The 20,728-nt window shown below is 44.7% G+C and overlaps 1 protein-coding gene across 1 annotated transcript in view; it reads right to left on the bottom strand.

Annotated features, from left to right (window-relative positions):
* TEX11 (testis expressed 11) overlaps positions 1 to 18,815 on the bottom strand; it is a 134,340-nt gene extending 115,525 nt beyond the window's left edge. Inside the window, exons 1-4 of the mRNA XM_074962808.1 lie at positions 18,426 to 18,815; positions 16,546 to 16,667; positions 13,679 to 13,763; positions 3,336 to 3,415 (exon numbers count right to left, since the gene is read on the bottom strand). Coding sequence (XP_074818909.1) covers positions 3,336 to 3,415; positions 13,679 to 13,763; positions 16,546 to 16,667; positions 18,426 to 18,459 — 321 coding nt within the window. The 5' untranslated portion in view covers positions 18,460 to 18,815. The remainder of the gene's footprint in view (positions 1 to 3,335; positions 3,416 to 13,678; positions 13,764 to 16,545; positions 16,668 to 18,425) is intronic.
* Positions 18,816 to 20,728: the final 1,913 nt, after the last annotated feature.

The raw sequence follows: 20,728 nt of genomic DNA on the forward strand, positions 1-20,728 counted from the left end.
TGGAGAAAGCTTCAAAATGTAACCCCCGTGCACCCTAAAGGCTCAAAAAGCAGAAGGCAAATAGAAAGAACACCAAATCTGTTATTTTTACATAATCTCATGAGTTTAAAGCCAATCTCATGATTTTTGGTGATCCTGATTCATGATTTTTGAACATTTGGTATTGGCAACACTGTGAAAAGGAAAGTGACTTGAAATTGTCACTTTCCCTCCTCTTTAAGGTCAGTTTCTAGTCTATTATTTGTAGTGAGGTAACACCCCAACAACCCCAGGCAGGTACAGTATAAATTTTGAGGGCTTTGCCCTAGTTGGATGTTTCCAAAGTTAAATGATCTATTCCAAGACTGATGAACTGCAAAAAAGTGATAAAAAGTAATCTAGATTTTTCTACAGTTGTTTCAATTGTTGTATTCAAGAGTTAGTAACAAAGAATATACATTACAATTTTAAACCTAACCAGTGTCCCTCCAGTGACTTAACAAAAGATGTGAGAACATGTTAGTATTAGAGCTGAGTGGGTCTAATATTTATTTAATCCTCTTTTTTTTATATAGGAATTAGATACAGTGCCCTAACAGCTAATTTCTAAATTATTATCTGCAAAAAACCCTAGAGTTTTCAGGTGCCTAAGTAGCCCCTGGATTCCCAGTTAAAGTTGCACTCCCTAACAAAATATGAAATGGCACCCCTATACCTCAGCCTGCTTAGTACCATGGCAAACACACCATTAAAAATCCTTTTACCCTTTATACCCACAAGAAGGAAAAATACCTAAAGCATTTAAATTGTAAAGTATTAAATAAGGCTTTAACTTCAACAACCCTTGTTCCTTTTCCCTTTAACTGGAGAGACTTCTTAGAAGGAAAAACCCCTTTATATGACAGTCTCTTAGAGAAGTGATTTTCAAACTTTTTTTCTGGCAACCCAGTTGAAGAAAACTGTTGATGCCCAAGACCCAACAGAGCTGGGGATGAGGGGTTTGGAGGTGTGGGGGGGCTCAGGGCTGGGGCAGAGGTTTGGGGTGTGGGGGTGAGGGCTGTGGGGTGGGCTGGGAATGAGGGGTTCAGGATGCGGGATGGGGTCAGGGCTCTGGGCTGGGGGTGCAGGCTCTGGGTTGGGGCCAGGATGAGGGGTTTGGGGTGCAGGAGGGGGTCTCAGGACTATGGCAGGGGGCTGGGGTTGGGGCACTGGGGTGCAGAGGCAGGCTTCAGTCCTGTCCTGGCACCGTAGACTACGCTGTGCCCTGGAGGCAGTCAGCAGCAGGTCCAGCTCCTAGGCAGATGCACACAAGTGGCTCTCGCCCACAGGCACCGCCTATCCGCCCCCCAGCTCCCATTGGCCGGTGCTCAGGGCAAGGGCAGAGTTCCATGCCCCCCCGCCGCCTAGGAGCCAGACCTGCTGCTGGCCACTTCCGGGGTGTCAGAACAGGTAGGGACTAGCCTGCCATAGCCGGACAGCACCACCAACAGGACTTTTAATGGCCCAGTCGGCGGTGCTGACCAGAGCCACCGTGACCCAGTTCCTCTGATTCCATGACCCAGTTCTGGGTCGTAACCCATGGTTTGAAAACCACTGTCTTAGAGGATATTAAAGCAGGGATCGGCAACCTTTGGCACCTGCCACGTCCACAGGTTTGGCCGATCGCAGCTCCCACTGGCCGCGGTTCGCCGCTCCAGGCCAATGGGGGCTGCAGGAAGTGGCGGCCAGCATGTCCCTCGGCCCGCGCCACTTCGCGCAACCCCCATTGGCCTGGAGCAGCGAACCACAACCAGTGGGAGCTGCAATAGGCCGAACCTGCAGATGCAGCAGGTAAACAAACCAGCCCGGCCCGCCAGGGGGCTTACGCCGGTGGGCTGCATGCCAAAGGTTGCCGATCCCTGATATAAAGATGGTAATAACTGTCGTTTTCAGGGAAAAGAAGATGTTAGTTCAGATGGGCTGGAGCTGTTGTTATTGGCCATGTTAAAGTTTGATTCTGTTTCCTAAGAAAATAAAAGAAGATAAACACACAAAAGGGGAGAACAGCAAAGATAAAAATGCAGTTTATGTCTTTGGTGTTGACTTTCACTTGCAACCTCATTGTTCGAAAAACACAGGCATACCACCATTCCTATCAGCCACTCCAAGACCTTGCAAACTTGTACACCAGTACCAGGCAGTTAGGGCATTCCAATTAGCTACCTCTTCTTTTTGGTCACAGCCTTACATCAGTGTTGCAAAATACAGTCTTGGCTGGCTAAGCCAGACTCTTATTAGATAGAAGGAAACAGGAGAGGAATAGGAGAGAGAAGAAATAAGGTGGGGAAGGAAAAGGTCACACAAGGGGTGTATGTGACAGTCTCACCTCCCAGATGGTATCTGAGAGTTAGCTAGAGCCAGTGGAGGTGTTAGTATCATTTGGGTCCCTCTCTCTGGCCTGATCAGGACATCCGTCAGGATTAGGATGAAGAAGGTACTGGGTCCCAAGAGACAGTGGGGGGCAACAGCCATCATTGTGAAGACTGCTCCTTCCTCTTCTCTAGTCTTTCCGTCACCCAGCATTATGGTAGCCCTCTTTTCCCCAAAAAGTCTCTTTTGAGGACCCCAAAAGGGGAGTGTGAATGGACGAGCAGCCCATTCTCTCATCATTTTGTCCACCAATTAGTCCTAGTGTCTGACACACCAATTTTTGTTCACTGATTTCCGGTTCCACACTTTTCTTGTTTACCAAGCATGATCTTAACACACTCCTTGAGTTATATCAGTAGGCATTTTTGCTTGGCCTAATTCAGTCTGTCTCGCTTTTGCACCTTTTCCCATCAACATTTGTTGTTACAGGTTACTGTGGCATTTTATGAACTTGCACTCACTTTTTACAGTTGAGCTCATAATTAGGGTAAATTTGTAGGCCCAGTTATCACGACAGGATGCATTCTTTTCCATAAGGTACTGAAGCAGTAATTTACTTCTTTCACAATATTTGTATTGGCTGGGTAAGGCAGAGCTAGTACCGTTAATTTCCATGTGGGAGACCTCAGCAACTCATGTTCTCACCATGGATTAAGGGGTGTTATGCTGGTTTACTATGGAAGTCAACAAGGAGTCCAGTTGCACCATAAAGACTAACAGATGTCAATGGTAGTCAAGGCTTATAATGGTATGGCTGAGAAACCCCTAACTATAATGGCTCAACCAGGTGTCGTGATAACACAGGTCCAATTTTAGAAGATAAATCCCTCAGAAATATAATTTCACTCACTTTCCTGAATTACTCTATCATTTGAAAGTACCTTTCCAAGATTTCCCTTGGAACCCACCATACTGCACTTGCATTCTCACCATTTAGCTAGACTTACCAAAATCTGCCTTCGCACCATCTCCTCTGGAGGATTGCTGCCTTCACACAGGCACACTAGCCTGCAAGAAACATGGCGCACTGCAAGAAAACAATGCATGCATACATAAGGATGGGCCACTTCCCCTGTTCTTTCAAGCCCTTATGAACTCCAACTCTAAAATCAGACTATGGAGAAGCTACTTCTTCACCAACTGATGCAATCAGAAACAATCATTTTTTAGGTAATGTAAATTCCCATTAACCTAACAACCAGAACACTGTTGTGTGCTGTCTGTCCCGTATAACCAGAGTAAAATGGAATTCAGCATAATAGCTTACAACTGATGTTTTTATAACTGCAAATCTCATAGAGCAGATCCGCTGCAGACTAGAAGCTCCAGCTCCACATCATACCCAAGCACCACAACAATGGGAAAGCGCCCAGGAGACTGCAGCCAGCTTGGAAACCTTACTCCACTGTAAAGTATGATGGGTAGTACATGTTTCTACCATGTGGGACTTAACCATGTTCCCATAGGCCCCGACTCCATGGGTGCTCCGGGGCTGGAGCACCCACGGGGAAAAATTGGTGGGTGCTCTGCACCCACCGGCAGCTCCCCACCCCACCTCCCACCCAGCTCACCTCCGCCTCCACTCCACCTCCTCCCCTGAGCGCGCCGCGTGCCTGCTTTTTCCCCCTAGCTCCCAGCGCTTGCCGCCACGAAACAGCTGTTTCGCGCGACAAGTGCTGGGAGGAAGGGGAGGAGCGGGAACAGGGAGGGGGTGGAGTTGGGGCAGGGACTTTGGGGAAGGGGTTGGAATGGGGGCGGGTCTGGGGGTGGGGGGGTTGAGCACCCACCGGCGTGGGGAAAAGTTGGCACCTATGCATGTCCCCACTGAAGTCAACAGAAGTTTTGTTATTAACTTAATTGGAATAGACTTAGACTCTCCATATTTGGGAGCAGATTCACCTAGTCTTTATCTTGGCATAAATCCTGGAGGTCTGTGGCAGCAAATAATTCTGCAAGGGACAAGGCTATAAAGGTGCATAGAAGTCAAAATCTTAGCTATGCCCAGAGGATCATTAGAGTACAGTGCAGCCCACAAAGCAGGGTGGAACTAGCTGGAAAGGGAACATGACCAGGGAATGGCCTGATTCAGCACCTTCTCTCTGTAGCTTCTTCAAAGTTCCAGGAGGAGTTAAAGCTTGTCCTAAGCAGAAACCCCAAGGAAAGGCAACTGCGAAAACACAGCCTGCCCTTCATCAGAGTGAATCTCTCTCCATCTCTTGAGCATGGAGATTAGCTGGTACAAGAAGTGTAATTTAGGTACATGGGTAAACATTTTGTAATGAATGAATAACAAACAAACAGTAACAATGGACATCAGGATAAACACCATGATGCAATTCATTTATTATTGCTTGTTAAGAATCAACAGTGTGCTGCTCTGAGGAACTTAGAATTTAGCAACCACAAGCATGCAGGACCTAAATTTTTTATCTCACCTAAAAGATGGCAACAGCAACAACAGAGTCTACTAGCGCAATGCTGGGGCATTGGTTCAGTACTGACTGAGGCGGGAGGTATCACTTACTAAGTCACAAACATTTCCTGCAGCACTTGGGTTCTCTTTCTGTCTAGATACTAAGGTATTTTCCTGAACCATCCAAGTACTGAGCAGACCTGACCATGCGTAAAGGTGATTTACAAAAAATATAATTGAACCTGTACCCTTTTTGTTTGTTTGTGACATATAAAGAAAGCCTGAAAGGTTTTCTGCTTGTTTTTTTACAGTAGAAATTCAGATCTTATCTATGGTGGAAGACTCGAGGGTGACATGAGAATATATGATACAACATCACAAGAGACAGAAGATTAAAAGGTGCAGCAGGCAAGAGAGGAAGTGAATTTTAGCCATTGTTTAAAACTGCATTTTTTGCTTGCTTTTGTTAATATCTATTTATCAAATATGTCTAGTGAACATTTGGAAGGAAGTCTTAGATAAAGATGCAATACCCTAATATTTCTATTACACTGGGCGTGCTCATGTGTCCTGAGAAACAGTACTAACCTGCTCCATAACTGTTGCTCTTTGAGATGTGTTGCAAACGTCCATTCCATTCTTGGAGTCTGAGTGCCCAGTCAGAAACATCTGCCCTCAGCAATGCCTGCTGGGCGGCTCGAAATCCCCTGCTGACACATGCCACTGCGTGCAGGTATAAAGGGCATAGCCACCCATGGCCTCCCTCAGTTCCTTTTTGCCGTAACTCTGATGTAGAGGCATAGGAGGGCGGGTCGTGGAATGGACACCTCAAAGAATAACTGATATAGAACTGGTTACCATTTTTTCTTCAACTGATTGCATATGTGTATTCCACTCTTGGTGACTCACAAGCCATAGAACAGGAGGCAGGATCAGAGTATATTTCAATAAAGATAGAGCGCAACTCAACCCACTCTAGCATCGTCTCTGCAGTCTTAAGCTACGGCATAATGGGAGGCAAACATGTGGACTGAGGACCAGATTACTGTTTTTGGTTTACAAATATCTGCAACTGGATCTTGTGCCAGAAAGGCCGCCAAAGTTGATTTTGACCTTGTCACATGTAACTAACAGGCAGAGCGACATTTGCCAAATAACAGCACATGTATATGCAAGATGTGATCCAGGAAAAAATTCTCTGGGTGAAGAATGATTGACCTCTTACTCTGTCAGCCACTGATATGAACAGTTGGGAAAATTTTGAAAAATGTCTGGTTCTATCTGGGTAAAATGTCAAGACCCTTCTGACGTCCAAGATATGCAAATACTCTTCCTCCCTGCTCATGTGTTGTTTTGGTCAAAGACCAGGCAAATAAATTGGCTAATTGATGTGGAAAGAGGAAACCACCTTTGGGAGAAACTTCAGATAAGGGCACAGGCAAACCTTGTCCTTAAAAAAGATTGTATATGGAGATCCCGTCACACTGATGCCCGCAGTTCCTCTACTCTTCAGGCTGAGGTAATGGCCACTAGAAAAGCCACCTTCATTGACAGAAACAGCTGAGAGCAGTAGCCAATGATTCAAGAGATGGATCATAAGTCTTGACAATACTAGGTTTAGATCCCATGGTGAAATGGAGTCTTGCACTTGAGGGTATAATTTGATTAAGCCCTTTAAAAATCATACGGACATGTTATTGGAGAAAATAGACCAATAGCCCACCTTAGGATGGAATGCTGAAATAGCAGCCAGATGTATCTTAATGGAACTAACTGCCAAACCTTGGTGTTTCAGGTATAACAAGTAGTCCTGAATATGTTGACCTGAAGAACCAGACAGTGATACCCCATATTGGTGAGACCAGATGGAGAAACACTTCCATTTAGAAAGATCAGTCATTCTTGTAGAAGGTTTTCTACTATTTAGCAAGATCTCTTGAATGCCTTTTGAGCAACCCTGCTCACAGAATCATAGAATATCAGGGTTGGAAGAGACCTCAGGAGGTCATCTAGTCCAACCCCCTGCTCAAAGCAGGACCAATCCCCAATTAAATCATCCCAGCCAGGGCTTTGTCAAGCCTGACCTTAAAAACTTCTAAGGAAGGAGATTCCACCACCTCCCTAGGTAACGCATTCCAGTGTTTCACCACCCTCCTAGTGAAAAAGTTTTTCCTAATATCCAACCTAAACCTCCCCCATTGCAACTTGAGTCCATTACTCCTCGTTCCGTCATCTGCTACCACTAAGAACAGTCTAGATCCAGCCTCTTTGGAATCCCCTTTCAGGTAGTTGAAAGCAGCTTTAAATCCCCCCTCATTCTTCTCTTCCGCAGACTAAACAATCCCAGTTCCCTCAGCCTCTCCTCATAAGTCATGTGTTCCAGTCCCCTCATCATTTTTGTTGCCCTCCGCTGGACGCTTTCCAATTTTTCCACATCCTTCTTGTAGTCTGGGGCCCAAAACTGGACACAGTACTCCAGATGAGGCCTCGCCAATGTCGACTAGAGGGGAACGATCACGTCCCTCGATCTGCTGGCAATGCCCCTACTTATACAGCCCAAAATGCCATTGGCCTTCTTGGCAACAAGGGCACACTGTTGACGCATATCCAGCTTCTCGTCCACTGTCACCCCTAGGTCCTTTTCTGCAGAACTGCTGCCGAGCCATTCGGTCCCTTGTCTGTGGCGGTGCATGGGATTCTTCCGTCCTAAGTGCAGGACTCTGCACTTGTCCTTGTTGAACCTCATCAGATTTCTTTTGGCCCAATCCTCCAATTTGTCTAGGGCCCTCTGTATCCTATCCCTACCCTCCAGAGTATCTACCTCTCCTCCCAGTTTAGTGTCATCTGCAAACTTGCTGAGGGTGCAATCCACACCATCCTCCAGATCATTTATGAAGATATTGAACAAAACCGGCCTGAGGACCGACCCTTGGGGCATTCCACTTGATACCGGCTGCCAACTAGACATGGAGCCATTGATCACTACCCGTTGAGCCCGACAATCTGGCCAGCTTTCTACCCACCTTATAGTCCATTCATCCAGCCCATACTTCTTTAACTTACTGGCAAGAATACTGTGGGAGACCGTGTCAAAAGCTTTGCTGAAGTCAAGGAATAACACGTCCACTGCTTTCCCCTCATACACAGAGCCAGTTATCTCGTCATAGAAGGCAATTAGATTAGTCAGGCATGACTTGCCCTTGGTGAATCCATGCTGACTGTTCCTGATCACTTTCTTCTCCTCGAAGTGCTTCAGAATTGATTCCTTGAGGACCTGCTCCATGATTTTTCCAGGGACTGAGGTGAGGCTGACTGGCCCAGGATCCTCCTTCTTTCCTTTTTTAAAGATGGGCACTATATTAGCCTTTTTCCAGTCGTCCGAGACCTCCCCCGATCACCATGAGTTTTCAAAGATAATGGCCAATGGCTCTGCAATCACATCCGCTAACTCCTTTAGCACTCTCGGATGCAGCGCATCCAGCCCCATGGACTTATGCTCATCCAGCTTTTCTAAATAGTCCTGAACCACGTTTTTCTTCACAGAGGGCTGGTCAGCTCCTTCCCATGCTGTGCTGTGCTCCCTACTGTATAGCCATGGACCATCCATGCAGTTAAGCGAAGGGATTGTAGGCTCAGGTAAAGAAGGCAACCATGATCCTGGGAGATTAGGTCCAAGCTTAGAGCAGGAGATATTGGACATTTCACTGACAACACCAGAAGACCAGTGCTGACAGGCCCATGCTGGGGCAGTAAGTTTGACTGTCTTATCTTTAGCAATACTCTGTGAATGGTAGAAAAGCACAGAGGAGCGTGCCTGACCACATCAGCAAAACGGCATCTGTCATGGAACCCAGGCTATGACCACATATAGAGCAGAACTGCTGATACGTTCTCTTGGACTTTGTCGCAAATAGGTCTACTTATGGAAAACCCCACAGCGGTAAGATGCATCTGGCCACATCTGGGTGAAGAGACCACTCATGGTGACTTGCAAATCTGCTCAGGTAGTCTGCTAGTTTGTTCTGCATGCCCAGCAGGTAAGATGCTTCTAGATCTACTGAGTTGGCAATACAGAGCCTCCAGAGTAGAGTTGCTTCTTGACAGAGTGGAAAAGAGAGGGCTCCCTCCTGCCTGTTGAGATAAAACACTGCCACCATGTTCTCCAGGACTAACAAGCTGACTCTCCTGATCTGCGACTAATACCAGGCAAGCCAATCTGACAGCACTGAGTTCCCTGATATTGATGTATAAAGCTAAGTCCTCTGAGGATCACAGACCCTGCATCCGTAGAGAACTGAGGTGGGCTCCCATCCCAGGACTGAAGCATCTGTCACTAGTGTGAAAGTTGGTTGTGAGTGGGCAAATGGAATGCCTACGCATACATTGGCTGGAGCTGTCCTCCAACCTAGGGACATGAAGACATGGGAGTGCACTCTTACCCCAGAGTCCAGTTGATGGCAGCTTGGCAAGTAGACTGATGCCAGCCAGTCCTTTAAAGTTCTGAGTCGGTCTGACCTATTGAACCACATAGATGCATGATGCCAAGTGAGTCAGAAGCCTCAAACAGTTTTGTGCCGTTGTGATGGGGTAAGCTTTCAAACCTATGATCAATTGATCAAACTGCCTGGAACCTGCAGTCCAGAAAAAAGGCCTTGGCTTGAGTTGAGTCCAGTACAGACTCTATAAACTCTATCCTGTGGACCAGGGAGAGGAGAGATTTTTCTGTCTCCCAGAGCATTGAGTGTTGATTGGATTAGAGGAACACTGCTCTGCCTTTGCTGTTTGGACCAGCCCTTGACAAGCCAGTCATCTAGGAAGAGATAAACCTGCACTCCTGATCTTCAAAGGAATGCAGGTACTACTGTTGTGACCTTTGTAAAGACCCTGAAAGCTGCTGACAGGCCAAAACGTATTACATTAAACTGGTAATTATTTTGATTTATCAGAAAACCGAGGTACTTCCTGTGAGCTTAATTCATTGCCACATGGAAGTAGGCATCTTTTATGTTAAGGGCAGCATCCTGGGAAGGGATAACAGAAGCTAGGGTGTCAATGCAAAAATTTATACTTTTAAAGAATTTGATGAGTTGACACACATCTTAAATTAGTCATAGACTCCCCACCTCACCTGCCAACCCTATGCCCTTGGAATTAAGAAATATTCCTTTTGAGATCACATGGAACCTCCTCTATGGCTACCAAAGGAGTGACTGAACTTCCTGGACAAGGAGTTTCTCATAAGAATGGTCCCGGAAGAGGGAAGGGGAGTTGTGGTGGGACAGACGAGTAGAAGCAAACTGGAGAATATGTCCCACTTCTACCTGCTCCAGACCGTCTGATCCAAAGTAATCCTAGACCAAGCACTGTGGGAGAGGGACAGACAGTTTGCGACGGTGAGGGGGTTCAGGACTGAAGACACAGAGACTGATAGGCTGACCCTGACTGGCCCATCAAAATGGCTGTTTTGCAGTTCCTGGCCCAGAGCCAGAGCTAAAGCAGCAGGAAGGGGAGGCCCATAACATCTTGATCTCTTTTTTGATAGGTTTCGCCAAAGAGGAAGAGCAGAAAATAGGTGCAGCTGCTGTGGCCAATACTGCTTCCTGGCCAGAGCAGACATGTACAGACCTATGGACTTCAGGGTGGCTCTAGAGTCCTTATGTCCATGGCGCTTGCTGTCCATCAGGTCCGAGAATAGAGAAGGACCCTTGAATGGCAAGTCCTGGATAGTGCTCTGTACTTCAGGGGAAGACCAGAAGACTGCAGCCAGGATGATCTATGCATGGCCACTGCCAAAGCCATGGTTCTAGATGCTGAATCTAGTCCTGCCTACAGTGATGTCCTCGTGACTAGTCTGCCCCTACTGACTAGGGAAGAGAACTCCTGTCTAGTGTTCTCCAGAAGCAGTTCTCTGAACTTTTCCATGGAGCCCTACAAATTAAAAATCGTACCGCCCCAGCAGCGCCTGTTGGTTAGCAACACGCAGCTGCAAACCCCGTTGAATACATCTTTTTGCCTAATAAGTCCATCTTTTTAGCATTCTTAGATTTGGGGGTGGCAGCCTAGTTCCCTTAATGCTCTCTCTCATTAGCTGCTGTCAGGACTAATAAGCCCAGTATAGCGTACTCAAAACCTTGGAAGGGCACTTAATATTTTCTTTCTGCCCCTTCTGCGGTGGGAGGCAGTGAAGATGGAGTCTGCCATAGAGCCTTTATAGTCTCTAGTATTGCCTCATTAATAGACAGAGCTATCCTGGAGGGACCCACCAATGATAAAGCATCAACCAGGTGATGTGAAGATTCACTGACCTCTGACCTGTAAACTAAAATCTGCATCCACTCTCTTTAGCGACTCCTGATAAACTTTAAAATCATCAGAAGGAGGTGAAGTTTTGCCAGACAGGATGGCCTCGTCATCTGGAGAGGAGGTAGAATCTCCTCCTCTGGCTATTGTTCTGGCTCTGAAACCTCCTCTTGATCCCTGATATCAGACTCTGGGGATGGAGCCATTCGGTGCATAGAGTCAGTCCTTCTAGACATGGGCACTGAGTATGCAAGATGTGGAGATGATCTGGACATCGGGGGAAAACCCCAAGTGTTCCAAAATGGCCACTGACCTGGCCACATTCCCATGGGAGGTGCCACTGAAGAGTCAAAGTGGTACGTGGGAAGAGAGGAACTGTGTGGAGACCATTGGTTCCTGCTTCAGGGTTGAGATACATATGACCCCCACCTTCGAGTCCAACAAGGAAGATTCCCTTCCTCTAACTATGGTGGAGCTGATCCAGTTGGTGCCTGGGACCAGTACCAGGAGACAGACAATGGACAGAGTGAAGCCATCATAGCAGGCTTTTCCTTGGATGGTACCCAAGGTGGAATCACTAGCAGCAGTGAAAGACAGACTCTTGCAAGGATGGAGATGCCAGCAGTGAAAGACAAGGCAGGTTTCTTGCCACCACAAACGCCTCCAAAGTAGTCAGCACTGAGCTGATCTCTTGTTGCAGTGCCAAAGAAGTTGACATTGCCTCTTCCAACACCAGGCTCAACAGTGCCCCTTGCAGCACTGAGGCCAACTGTGACGATTTAAACAGATTTGGAGGAAGAGTGCTTAGATCTCAGGTGCACTCTACTCGACTCCTTCTCAAATTTCTTAGCAGCCTAAGCTGGTGGAGATCTTCTCTTGGCAGATGCCTGTCTGGAAGCCTTGTACTTTTTCCTCAGTACAGGCGAGGGAGAATGATACCAGGATTCTGCTAAAACTGGAAGTGAGCTTCTTACTAAAGCCGCAGCACTCAGCACCAAGTCAGACCAGCACAACTCCGACAGTGGCCTGAGCGCCACCCCATCAGCAAGAATTTCAGCCTAGCCTCTTTATGTTAGGCTTGAACTCCCTGCAAATCTGGAATCGGTAGTTCATGTGTGCCTCTCCCAAGCACTTCAGGCAGCTATTGTGTGGGTTGCTCACTGGCACAGGCCTGAAGGAAGAAGCATACACCTGGAAACCCAGTAATCAGGGCATACTGCACCTCCATACTAGAAATAGAAAAACCACAAATGGGGAAACAAGTCCAAAAAAAAGTCATTTTCCCCCCAAACAGAACTAAAATTTACTAACTATCCTAACAACACTTAAAACTAGACTATCTATATATACACACACACACTATGGTACAAAAAGGCTAAGAGAAGAATTGTTTTGATATAGAATAGAGTTCCAACGACCCTTGTGGGCAGTAAGAAGGAACTGAGTTTGAGCTGCCCAATGGGTATTGCTGAGCAAAAAAGTTTCTGAAGGCCGTGTGCTGAGCGCACAAACACCAAAAATGAATACATTTGTGCAATCATTCAAAGAACACCAAAATATCCTCTGGCAAAACCAAGAAAGACAAGATTGACGTTCTTTATATTTCAAAAGTTAAAAGCTAACAGAACAAATCTTTCAGTTCTTCTTCATACATCAAAAAGTAAAAAAGAACACAACCCCAATTTTTTTAAATATCCTTTGCAGGTCACCTTTAACTATGATATGAGAGCTGATGACATTGTGCCCTAGAACTAGTAAGCCTCCCTCCTTCCCCTTTGCCTAATATCATCTCTCCCTGCATTATGTACATAACTTAGACTGTGAGCCCCTTACAGCAAAAACTATGGACCAGATACTGGGGTCCTGCAGATTTGCAGAGAGAGCAGGTCAAGGTGCAGATACAAAGGTGGCTTTAAAGCTAACTTTTGCACTCCTCCAATCATGATGCTCCCATTGTGCAGGGCCACTTGCCTTGCACCAGGTTAGATCAACCTTAGGTCTGCAGAATCCTTAGGGTTTGTCTACACACAGTTTTGTACCAATTTAACTAAACTGGTTTATTAGAGATACAATGTGGGTGAGGTAATATCTTTTATTAAACCAAATTCTGTTGGTGAAAGATACAAGCATTTGAGCTGCACAGAGCTCACGAGGTCTATATCATCTTCTATCAGTGCAGCCCCGCACAGCCCAGACACTTATATCAGTTCTGTTTATTTCCAAAAACGTATGGACTGAAAACATAGCCAAGGATTAGTGAAGCGCAGAGGAGTCCAGACATAGCTCCTTTTCTCCGGTCTTAGCCCTTTTCACTGCTACAGGCAGCAGGAAAGGGGAGCAAAATCACAGCTCCTACACTGACCGTGTCACCAGAGGATCATCCTTGCTCTGGAGTGATCCTTCCTTAGTTGGTTACACAAAGCTGCTGCAAAGTACTCTCTGCCTTCATTTTATCTGCAAAGATACACACAACCCTATGGCACTACATACAAATGTTAAATAAAATAATAGTACCATAAGAGCTTTTCTTTTACAATATAAAAGAACTTTAATCTAGGACACAAAACACATACATACATTTAGCTCTTTGTTCATCATTGATGACTGAATCTACCCGGTTAGTCACAGCCCAATTCCATAGGCTTATTGCACTTTCTTCAATCTAGGAGGATAGAAAAAATTTCATTAGAATTTGCCTTTTTGTCTTGATTTGGTCATATTTGAACTTCTTGATGTAACAGAACCATATATAGGTAAATATCTATATGTCTGTGTAAATCAAAGAATGACATGACTTGCAATTGAAAAGATAAGGAGGACTTGTGGCACCTTAGAGACTAACAAATTTATTTGAGCATAAGCTTTCATGAGCTACAGCTCTCTTCATCAAGCTGTAGCTCACGAAAGCTTATGCTCAAATAAATCTGTTAGTCTCTAAGGTGCCAAAAGTCCTCCTTTTCTTTTTGTGGATACAGACTAACACGGCTGCTACTCTGAAAATTGAAAAGATCTAATTAGACTGATGGCAATAGCACCCATCAACACATACCCACATTGGCCATCAGTGTCTTCAGCCATATTTTGAAATTGTGCACAGTAGGGAATTCTGTATGTGAAATGCAAGATTTCAGAAACATTTTAAATCCTTTGTTTTGTGTCATTAAAGCATCTTCCTGAACAGATCCACTTCATCTATCACTTTACTCAATTATCCTTACACTCATTTACAACAAGCCCATTCCTGAACTTGTCAACATTTGATCCGGTTTACTCCATCCATCTGGAATGAAATGATCTCACAGACACAAACCTTGTGCAATAGCATATCCATTGCCATTAAGATACAACTGACTTATTAATGTCTTTCAAAGTCTAATAAGGATATTCAAAACATGCAAAGTTCCCAACAGATGTTGAAAAATTGGAACAGGTTCAGAAAAAAGCTATAAGAATGGCTTCAGGTCTAAAAATCTTCTCACAGTGACAGACCTAAGTAGCTCAATCTACTTAGTTGATAAAAAAAGAAAGTTAAGAGGTGACTTGATTATGGTGAATAAATTCTGACACAGGGAGATGACTTCTGACAGTAGGGGCTCTTTATTCTAGCAAAAGATCCAACAGCTGGAAGTTGAACCTATACAAATTCAGACTGGAAATATGGCACATATTTTTAAGTGAGGGTAATTAGCCATTGGAACAACATACCAAGGGACATGGTATATTTTCCATCACTTGATATCTTTAAAATCAAGAGTGATGTCTTTCTAAAAGATATACTCTCTAGCTCAGCCAGAAGTTATGGGCTTGATGCAGAAATCACAGGATGCAATTTGTTGTGCAGGAGGTCAGAGTAAATGGTCAGAATGGTTCCTTCTAGCCTTAAAAGTTATTCATCTATGAATCAATACAAATCAATAGCAGGAAATATTTGGTTTCACATCAAATTTCTGAAGTAAATGTTTAATTAACAATAGGTTGCTCTCATAAGAGTGAGTCCAAACTGAAAAGGCAAAAGTAGCATTTTCAGAAGGGGAACAGGACTGAGGCTGGAAACAGTCAAGACCCTTGCGCGTCCCCTTATGTGTATACTACTGATCTAAGGTGCTGAACCTCCAAAAGATTTCCACTGTAACAGGCCCCAGTTGTTATGCGCTCAGGACTTTCATAATATCTCATTCACATGTCAACAATGTTCCTTGTAAGCTGCACACAAGCACAGCCATGCCTGTATACACAAAGCACTCGCCAGAATACCACCCAAAAACAAGCCAGAAAATATAAGTGGATGGTGGGGGTTGCGTCATTATGCTGGGCAGGGTTTGTGTCAGGATGCCATGATGTTGGGCAGGGTTTGTGTCAAAAAACATCCACGGAGGGGGGGAGCATAGTTAAAAAAAAGAAAAAAAAGCAGAAGCAGTCACAAGACAAGCAGAAAAACCTGCGGGATGTGACTGCATAAAAGTGCCAAACCAACTGCCCCAAAACAAGCAAAAAGTCACTTGTTTTAAATGGACTTGGTACCATATATTGAGCATGCATGATTCTGAACAAGCTCAGTAGTATCTGCTGAAGCTAACCTTACTCTGCCCTCACTTGGAAACACATTTGTGCTCTCTGCTGTTCACTCGGGCTCAAAGGTGCAGAGGGGGGAAAATCGGCAGGGAGGGCTAGGCCAAACTCACATATTATATGATGCCCTATTGTAGCAGGCCCTGTCAATACATTTTTAAAGTCCTCAAAACACATTTACATAATCCATACTTTAAAGACTCTTGAAATACTCATTAACACAATAGACTCATCTCTTTAAAAAGCAATTACAATCCATTGTGTCTACTCTCATACAGTTCGGTAAGGGATTTGTCTCTATTATTTAATACACACAAAAAAGCATAAGCTTGCCCAAGAACAAAAATATAATGCTCAGTGCAGTTTGCAGCCCGCTCAGTATAAAGAAAATTTACAAAGGAATGTTATATTTCAGTAATGTTAGAACTAAATATATGGCATTCTCTTTACAAATGAAAGGAAATTAATCTGGTCTGAGGAGTTGCTGGAACCCTACCATACTATATAATAAACATCTCCTGCCAGTTGCTAATATGGCCCCTGAATATTTTGTTAGAGAACATTTAAGAAGTTATTACTTTACTATGCCTCATGTTTTATATTAATGTGTCAGAAATATCCTGACTTTCTTCAAATGTGCTGAAGGAGATACAAAAAAGAAATGTTATACTGTATGCTCCATACTTTTATAAAAATGTGAATAGAACATATTCTAAGGAAGTGTCAGAACCAGGTGCACTCATTATCTGCACTGGCCAATAGGCATTCAAATTGTGTTACATGGCCAACACAGAGCTGTTCACCTTTACCTCGGCCACAAGATTAGATTGTTTTTAAATACCCAGTGTTCTCAGCAATTATTTCCAGCCTTCTACCTGAACCTCATGAATCTCATTCCCAGCCTCGGTATCCACACATTCTATCTCACTGAACAGTTTGTCAATGATCTCAGTTACATTTGATGAGGTGTCTTTTTTCACCAGCTCTTGAATCAGCACTGAAAGAAAAACAAACAAAAGACAGCAATGCAGTGAACTTCACACAAAGATTAAGAGCAGCACATCATTTTTGAATGTCTGAACAAGAGAAAACAATCAGTTTACATTTTCTCCATATCCTTCTGTCTACTAAATACACACAGCGAAGGCAGAGCCTGACGGAAGATAAATAAAACAGCTCATAAGAAATAATTCTGAAACGTAAAGGAAGTTTTTACGTAAGCAATGAGGCTAAATTCTGGTGAGCTGCACCAATTAAATCTGTTAACTTACATGGAGTTGAATCCAGGCAACAAGAGCAAATTTTGGCCCAACATTTAATTTGCTAAAAAAATATCTCTTTCCTGACAGTGTCTTTTGTTTCCATTCTAAACGACTTTTACCCTTTGGCACTCTCTAACAGTACAATGTTACAGTAACAGTAAAGTTACTGTGAGTGAGTTAAAGCCAGTGCTTTTATTAAGAAGGCTGAAAGGAACGTCACAATTCTGATGATAGACTGAACCTAGAATCCTGAAACTCCCATACAATCTGTTATGAAGCATATGATTTAAAAAAAACAAACAAATAAAACTGCTATTCTGGGTCTCTAAATTCCTCCCCTGGTTTAAAAGGAAAACTGACAAACTCAATTAGCGGCTGTATTAACCAGTCACTGAATATAGAGAGAATTAGATCACTTTACTGGGTTTCCAATCAATGGAAGGCCCTCACTCCCTTTTCAATATGTGGTGTTCATCATAATGTAAAAACTTCTCCATGTACAGGTTTGAGAAACAAAAACCTCTCAATGTCTCCCTTGTCTCTAGTTCTGTAATTATTCAAGTGTTATTTTATCCACTAACCAGTTGCTTTTCGAGCACTGATTAGCTAAGCACAGTACAAGGAAAATAAGATACCTCTGCCTTGCTGAGAACAACCTTCAGTCAGATGCAGGGCAGGAACATTTTTTATTCACTACAGATATTTGTTTTTACCCAACTAAATACTAATAAATAATAATAATAAATAATAAATAAAAAATATATTATAATAGATAATAAATGTAACCTATAAAGTCACCAAAAACAACTTCTGGAAAAAGCAAAACAAGTTTTGTTGAAATGTCCTAACTGAAAGGGGAGGGCTTCTTCAGCACCATGTAAGGCCATTTTGTGGGGTGTCACAGAAAGTTGACTATATATATTTATTATATTTTTTCTAATAAAAATCCAGCCTGTCTCCAAAATTTCTTTGACTGTGAACAGTTCTTCTAGCACATCAAGCCTAATCACACACTCTTTGTTTGCAAGTTATGTAATGTGATTTGTTTTTCTTGGGCTGAAGATAGTCATCAAGTGGCTATTATGGACTGCAAATTGGACAGCATGCTTGATATTTCCTTCCCTGTTTCTCCTCTGTACTTGTGTGCTCACTTTACTGGGCATGGGGCTAGACAAAACCTTTACAGCCCACACTAATCTCAAGCATTTATTCAGGGCCAGAAATGTTATTCTCCCTAGCTGCCTAAGAACACCGTCCTTCCACAGTGCATCTAGCTCTTACTAATCAAGCCTTCCCTGACATTCAGGCTCCAAGACAAAGCATATCATCAGGAAGAGTCAGATTTTCCTGACTATAATTAGAAAAACCTGGGAATGAGGCTTTTATTCCCTGTGGCCTCCCTCATGATACACAAAATATGCATGTGTAGCACTGAATTATTTACACAATTATGGACTAAAAGTTTAGTTTTTTCAAAGATTATTGATTTGTACCTTTAATTTCCAGTAAGTGAGATTCCCCCTTCATTTCTAAAGCGTTGAATCAAGTCCTTTAACATACACACACAAAATTATTTTAAAAGCCATATATTCAACTTTTCTACTACACAGGCCTATACCTCTCATCTATTTCTTATTATAAGCCTGATCTCACTCCCACTGAAGTCAAGGGTATTTTACCACTGACTTCAATAGAAGCAGCATCCCTTTAGACACATTTTTACCATTATCCAAACATCTACTTGCTATTTCCTCACTTCCATTACCACAAGTGATTTACTGCAAAAATTCTAATTCAGGAACAAAGTTACAGAAATTGTGATTTATGTTAAATGCCCTGCCACATTTCTGATTGGCTATTTTTGACTCTCCCATTTTTAATTCTTGTCTCATAGCTTACTCTTGCGGGAATTCTGCGCCACTGTACATGCATAATTAATGAGCCACCCATATTTTTAATTTTTTGCACAGAAAAAAGCTTCTGCCGAAAAGTTGCTGCAGTTCTGCTTTTTGCCCACCAGAGGGTGCTATGGCACCAGAACAGAGCAGCAGCTCCCAACCAGCTAGGGAAGAGAAAGAGCCTGCCTTCTTCACAATGCCTGTCAGGCCAGGTCAAGATACTGGGGAATATGGGGAGACAAACAGCATGGGCCTGCCGGGGGTGGGGGGCGTCATAAACAGGGTCTCATAAGGGCTAGTGGGGAGGACAGCCCAAGGCAGAGGCTGAGTGGAGTGGAGGTGCAGGGCCACATGGGCGGAGGGGGTACAGGGACACATGAGGATGGGGGGAGTTGGTGTCTGAGTGGGGCTGGAAGGACACATCGACAGGTGGTGCAAGGACACATGGGGGTGCAGGGACAGATGTGCCTGACTTTATGGGAGAGGCTAGGGGTCAGCCAGGGTCTGCCTGGGGGAAGCTCCCTAACAATCCCTCCCAGCCCCCCCCCCACCAAATCTTCCATACTTTTCCCACCCATACCCAACAGCCCTACAAGTTCACACACAGGCTCCTTCCCAGCAATTACTTCTCTCTCTCAGCTCCTTTGTTACTCCTGACTCCCCCAAACCTTTGCACTGCTGCTGAGTGGTGCGGGAAATATGGCTCTATCTTGTAGTTTAAATGATTTATTTACTCAGAGTTCTGTATTAATATGGCTAATAAAGAATCCATTTGTCAAAAAACATTTCCTGAATCTTTTTTGTTGTCTGTATTGTTACAGACATACTTGTTGACAGGTACTTTGAAATTAATTACCAAAAATAATTGAAACTGATGTGATTACATTGTGTTATTTTGACAAATCAAATATGCAAAATTTGAAAATATTGTGTTCACAATTTTTTGTTGTTGTTACAGAACTTTTAATTTTTTGGCACAGAATTCCCCCCAGGAGTAACATCTGGGACTCACCAGGCTGACAGGTATGCACAGACCACAGATGAAATATTACACAAGTAATCAAAGCTCTGTGTAGTTCTTAGTTCTTGCGTTTAGAGGGACACTTAAGTAACTTATGGACCATTGTGCACTCTTTCTTTAAAACAGGAGCCAAAGGGAATCTGGAGAAGGGTCTAGCCAGCAGCTCTTCAGCCAGGTCAGGGAACAACGGGGTGGTAGGGATCACATTAACGCATTTATTGTACCACAGTGCTTGTCCCAGCCCAGGGGGAAGGTGACTGTCCTGGCACACAGCTGGGCTGACCATGGACAGCGAGACTGCTCCCCTGCCGCCAGCATGTCTGACATACAACACCAAGGGAAGACAAAGAGCATCCTGGGAACACACCCTGGTGCTTCTCCTGGCCTCTCCCCCCACTCAGCTCTGTCCCTTGACACCCTGCCCAGGGGCACGATGCAGCTCCTATTGTCATCCCCCCCACACCCAGCCTGGATGTGTGGTGCTTCTCCTGGTCACCCCTAGCTCTACCCGCCCCTGCCCAGAGGCACGGCCCTTCTCATGGCCGCCCCTCGCTCTACTCCTGCCCCCAGCCCAAGGGTCACGGCCACCCCTCGCTCTGTCCCCGCCCCCAGCCCAAGGGTCACGGCCCTTCTCATGGCCACCCCTCGCTCTACCCCCCGCCCCCAGCCCAAGGGTCACGGCCCTTCCAATGGCCACCCCTCGCTCTACCTCCCCCCAGCCCAAGGGTCACGGCCCTTCTCATGGCCACCCCTCGCTCTGCCCCCCGCCCCCAGCCCAAGGGTCACGGCCCTTCTCATGGCCACCCCTCGCTCTACCCCCCCCGCCCAGGGGCACGGCGCTTCTCCCCACTGCCCCCCACCACCCAGCCCGGGGACG

The sequence above is a fragment of the Natator depressus genome, chromosome 9 (genome assembly GCF_965152275.1).
Source record: "Natator depressus isolate rNatDep1 chromosome 9, rNatDep2.hap1, whole genome shotgun sequence".
Lineage (NCBI taxonomy): Eukaryota > Metazoa > Chordata > Testudines > Cheloniidae > Natator > Natator depressus.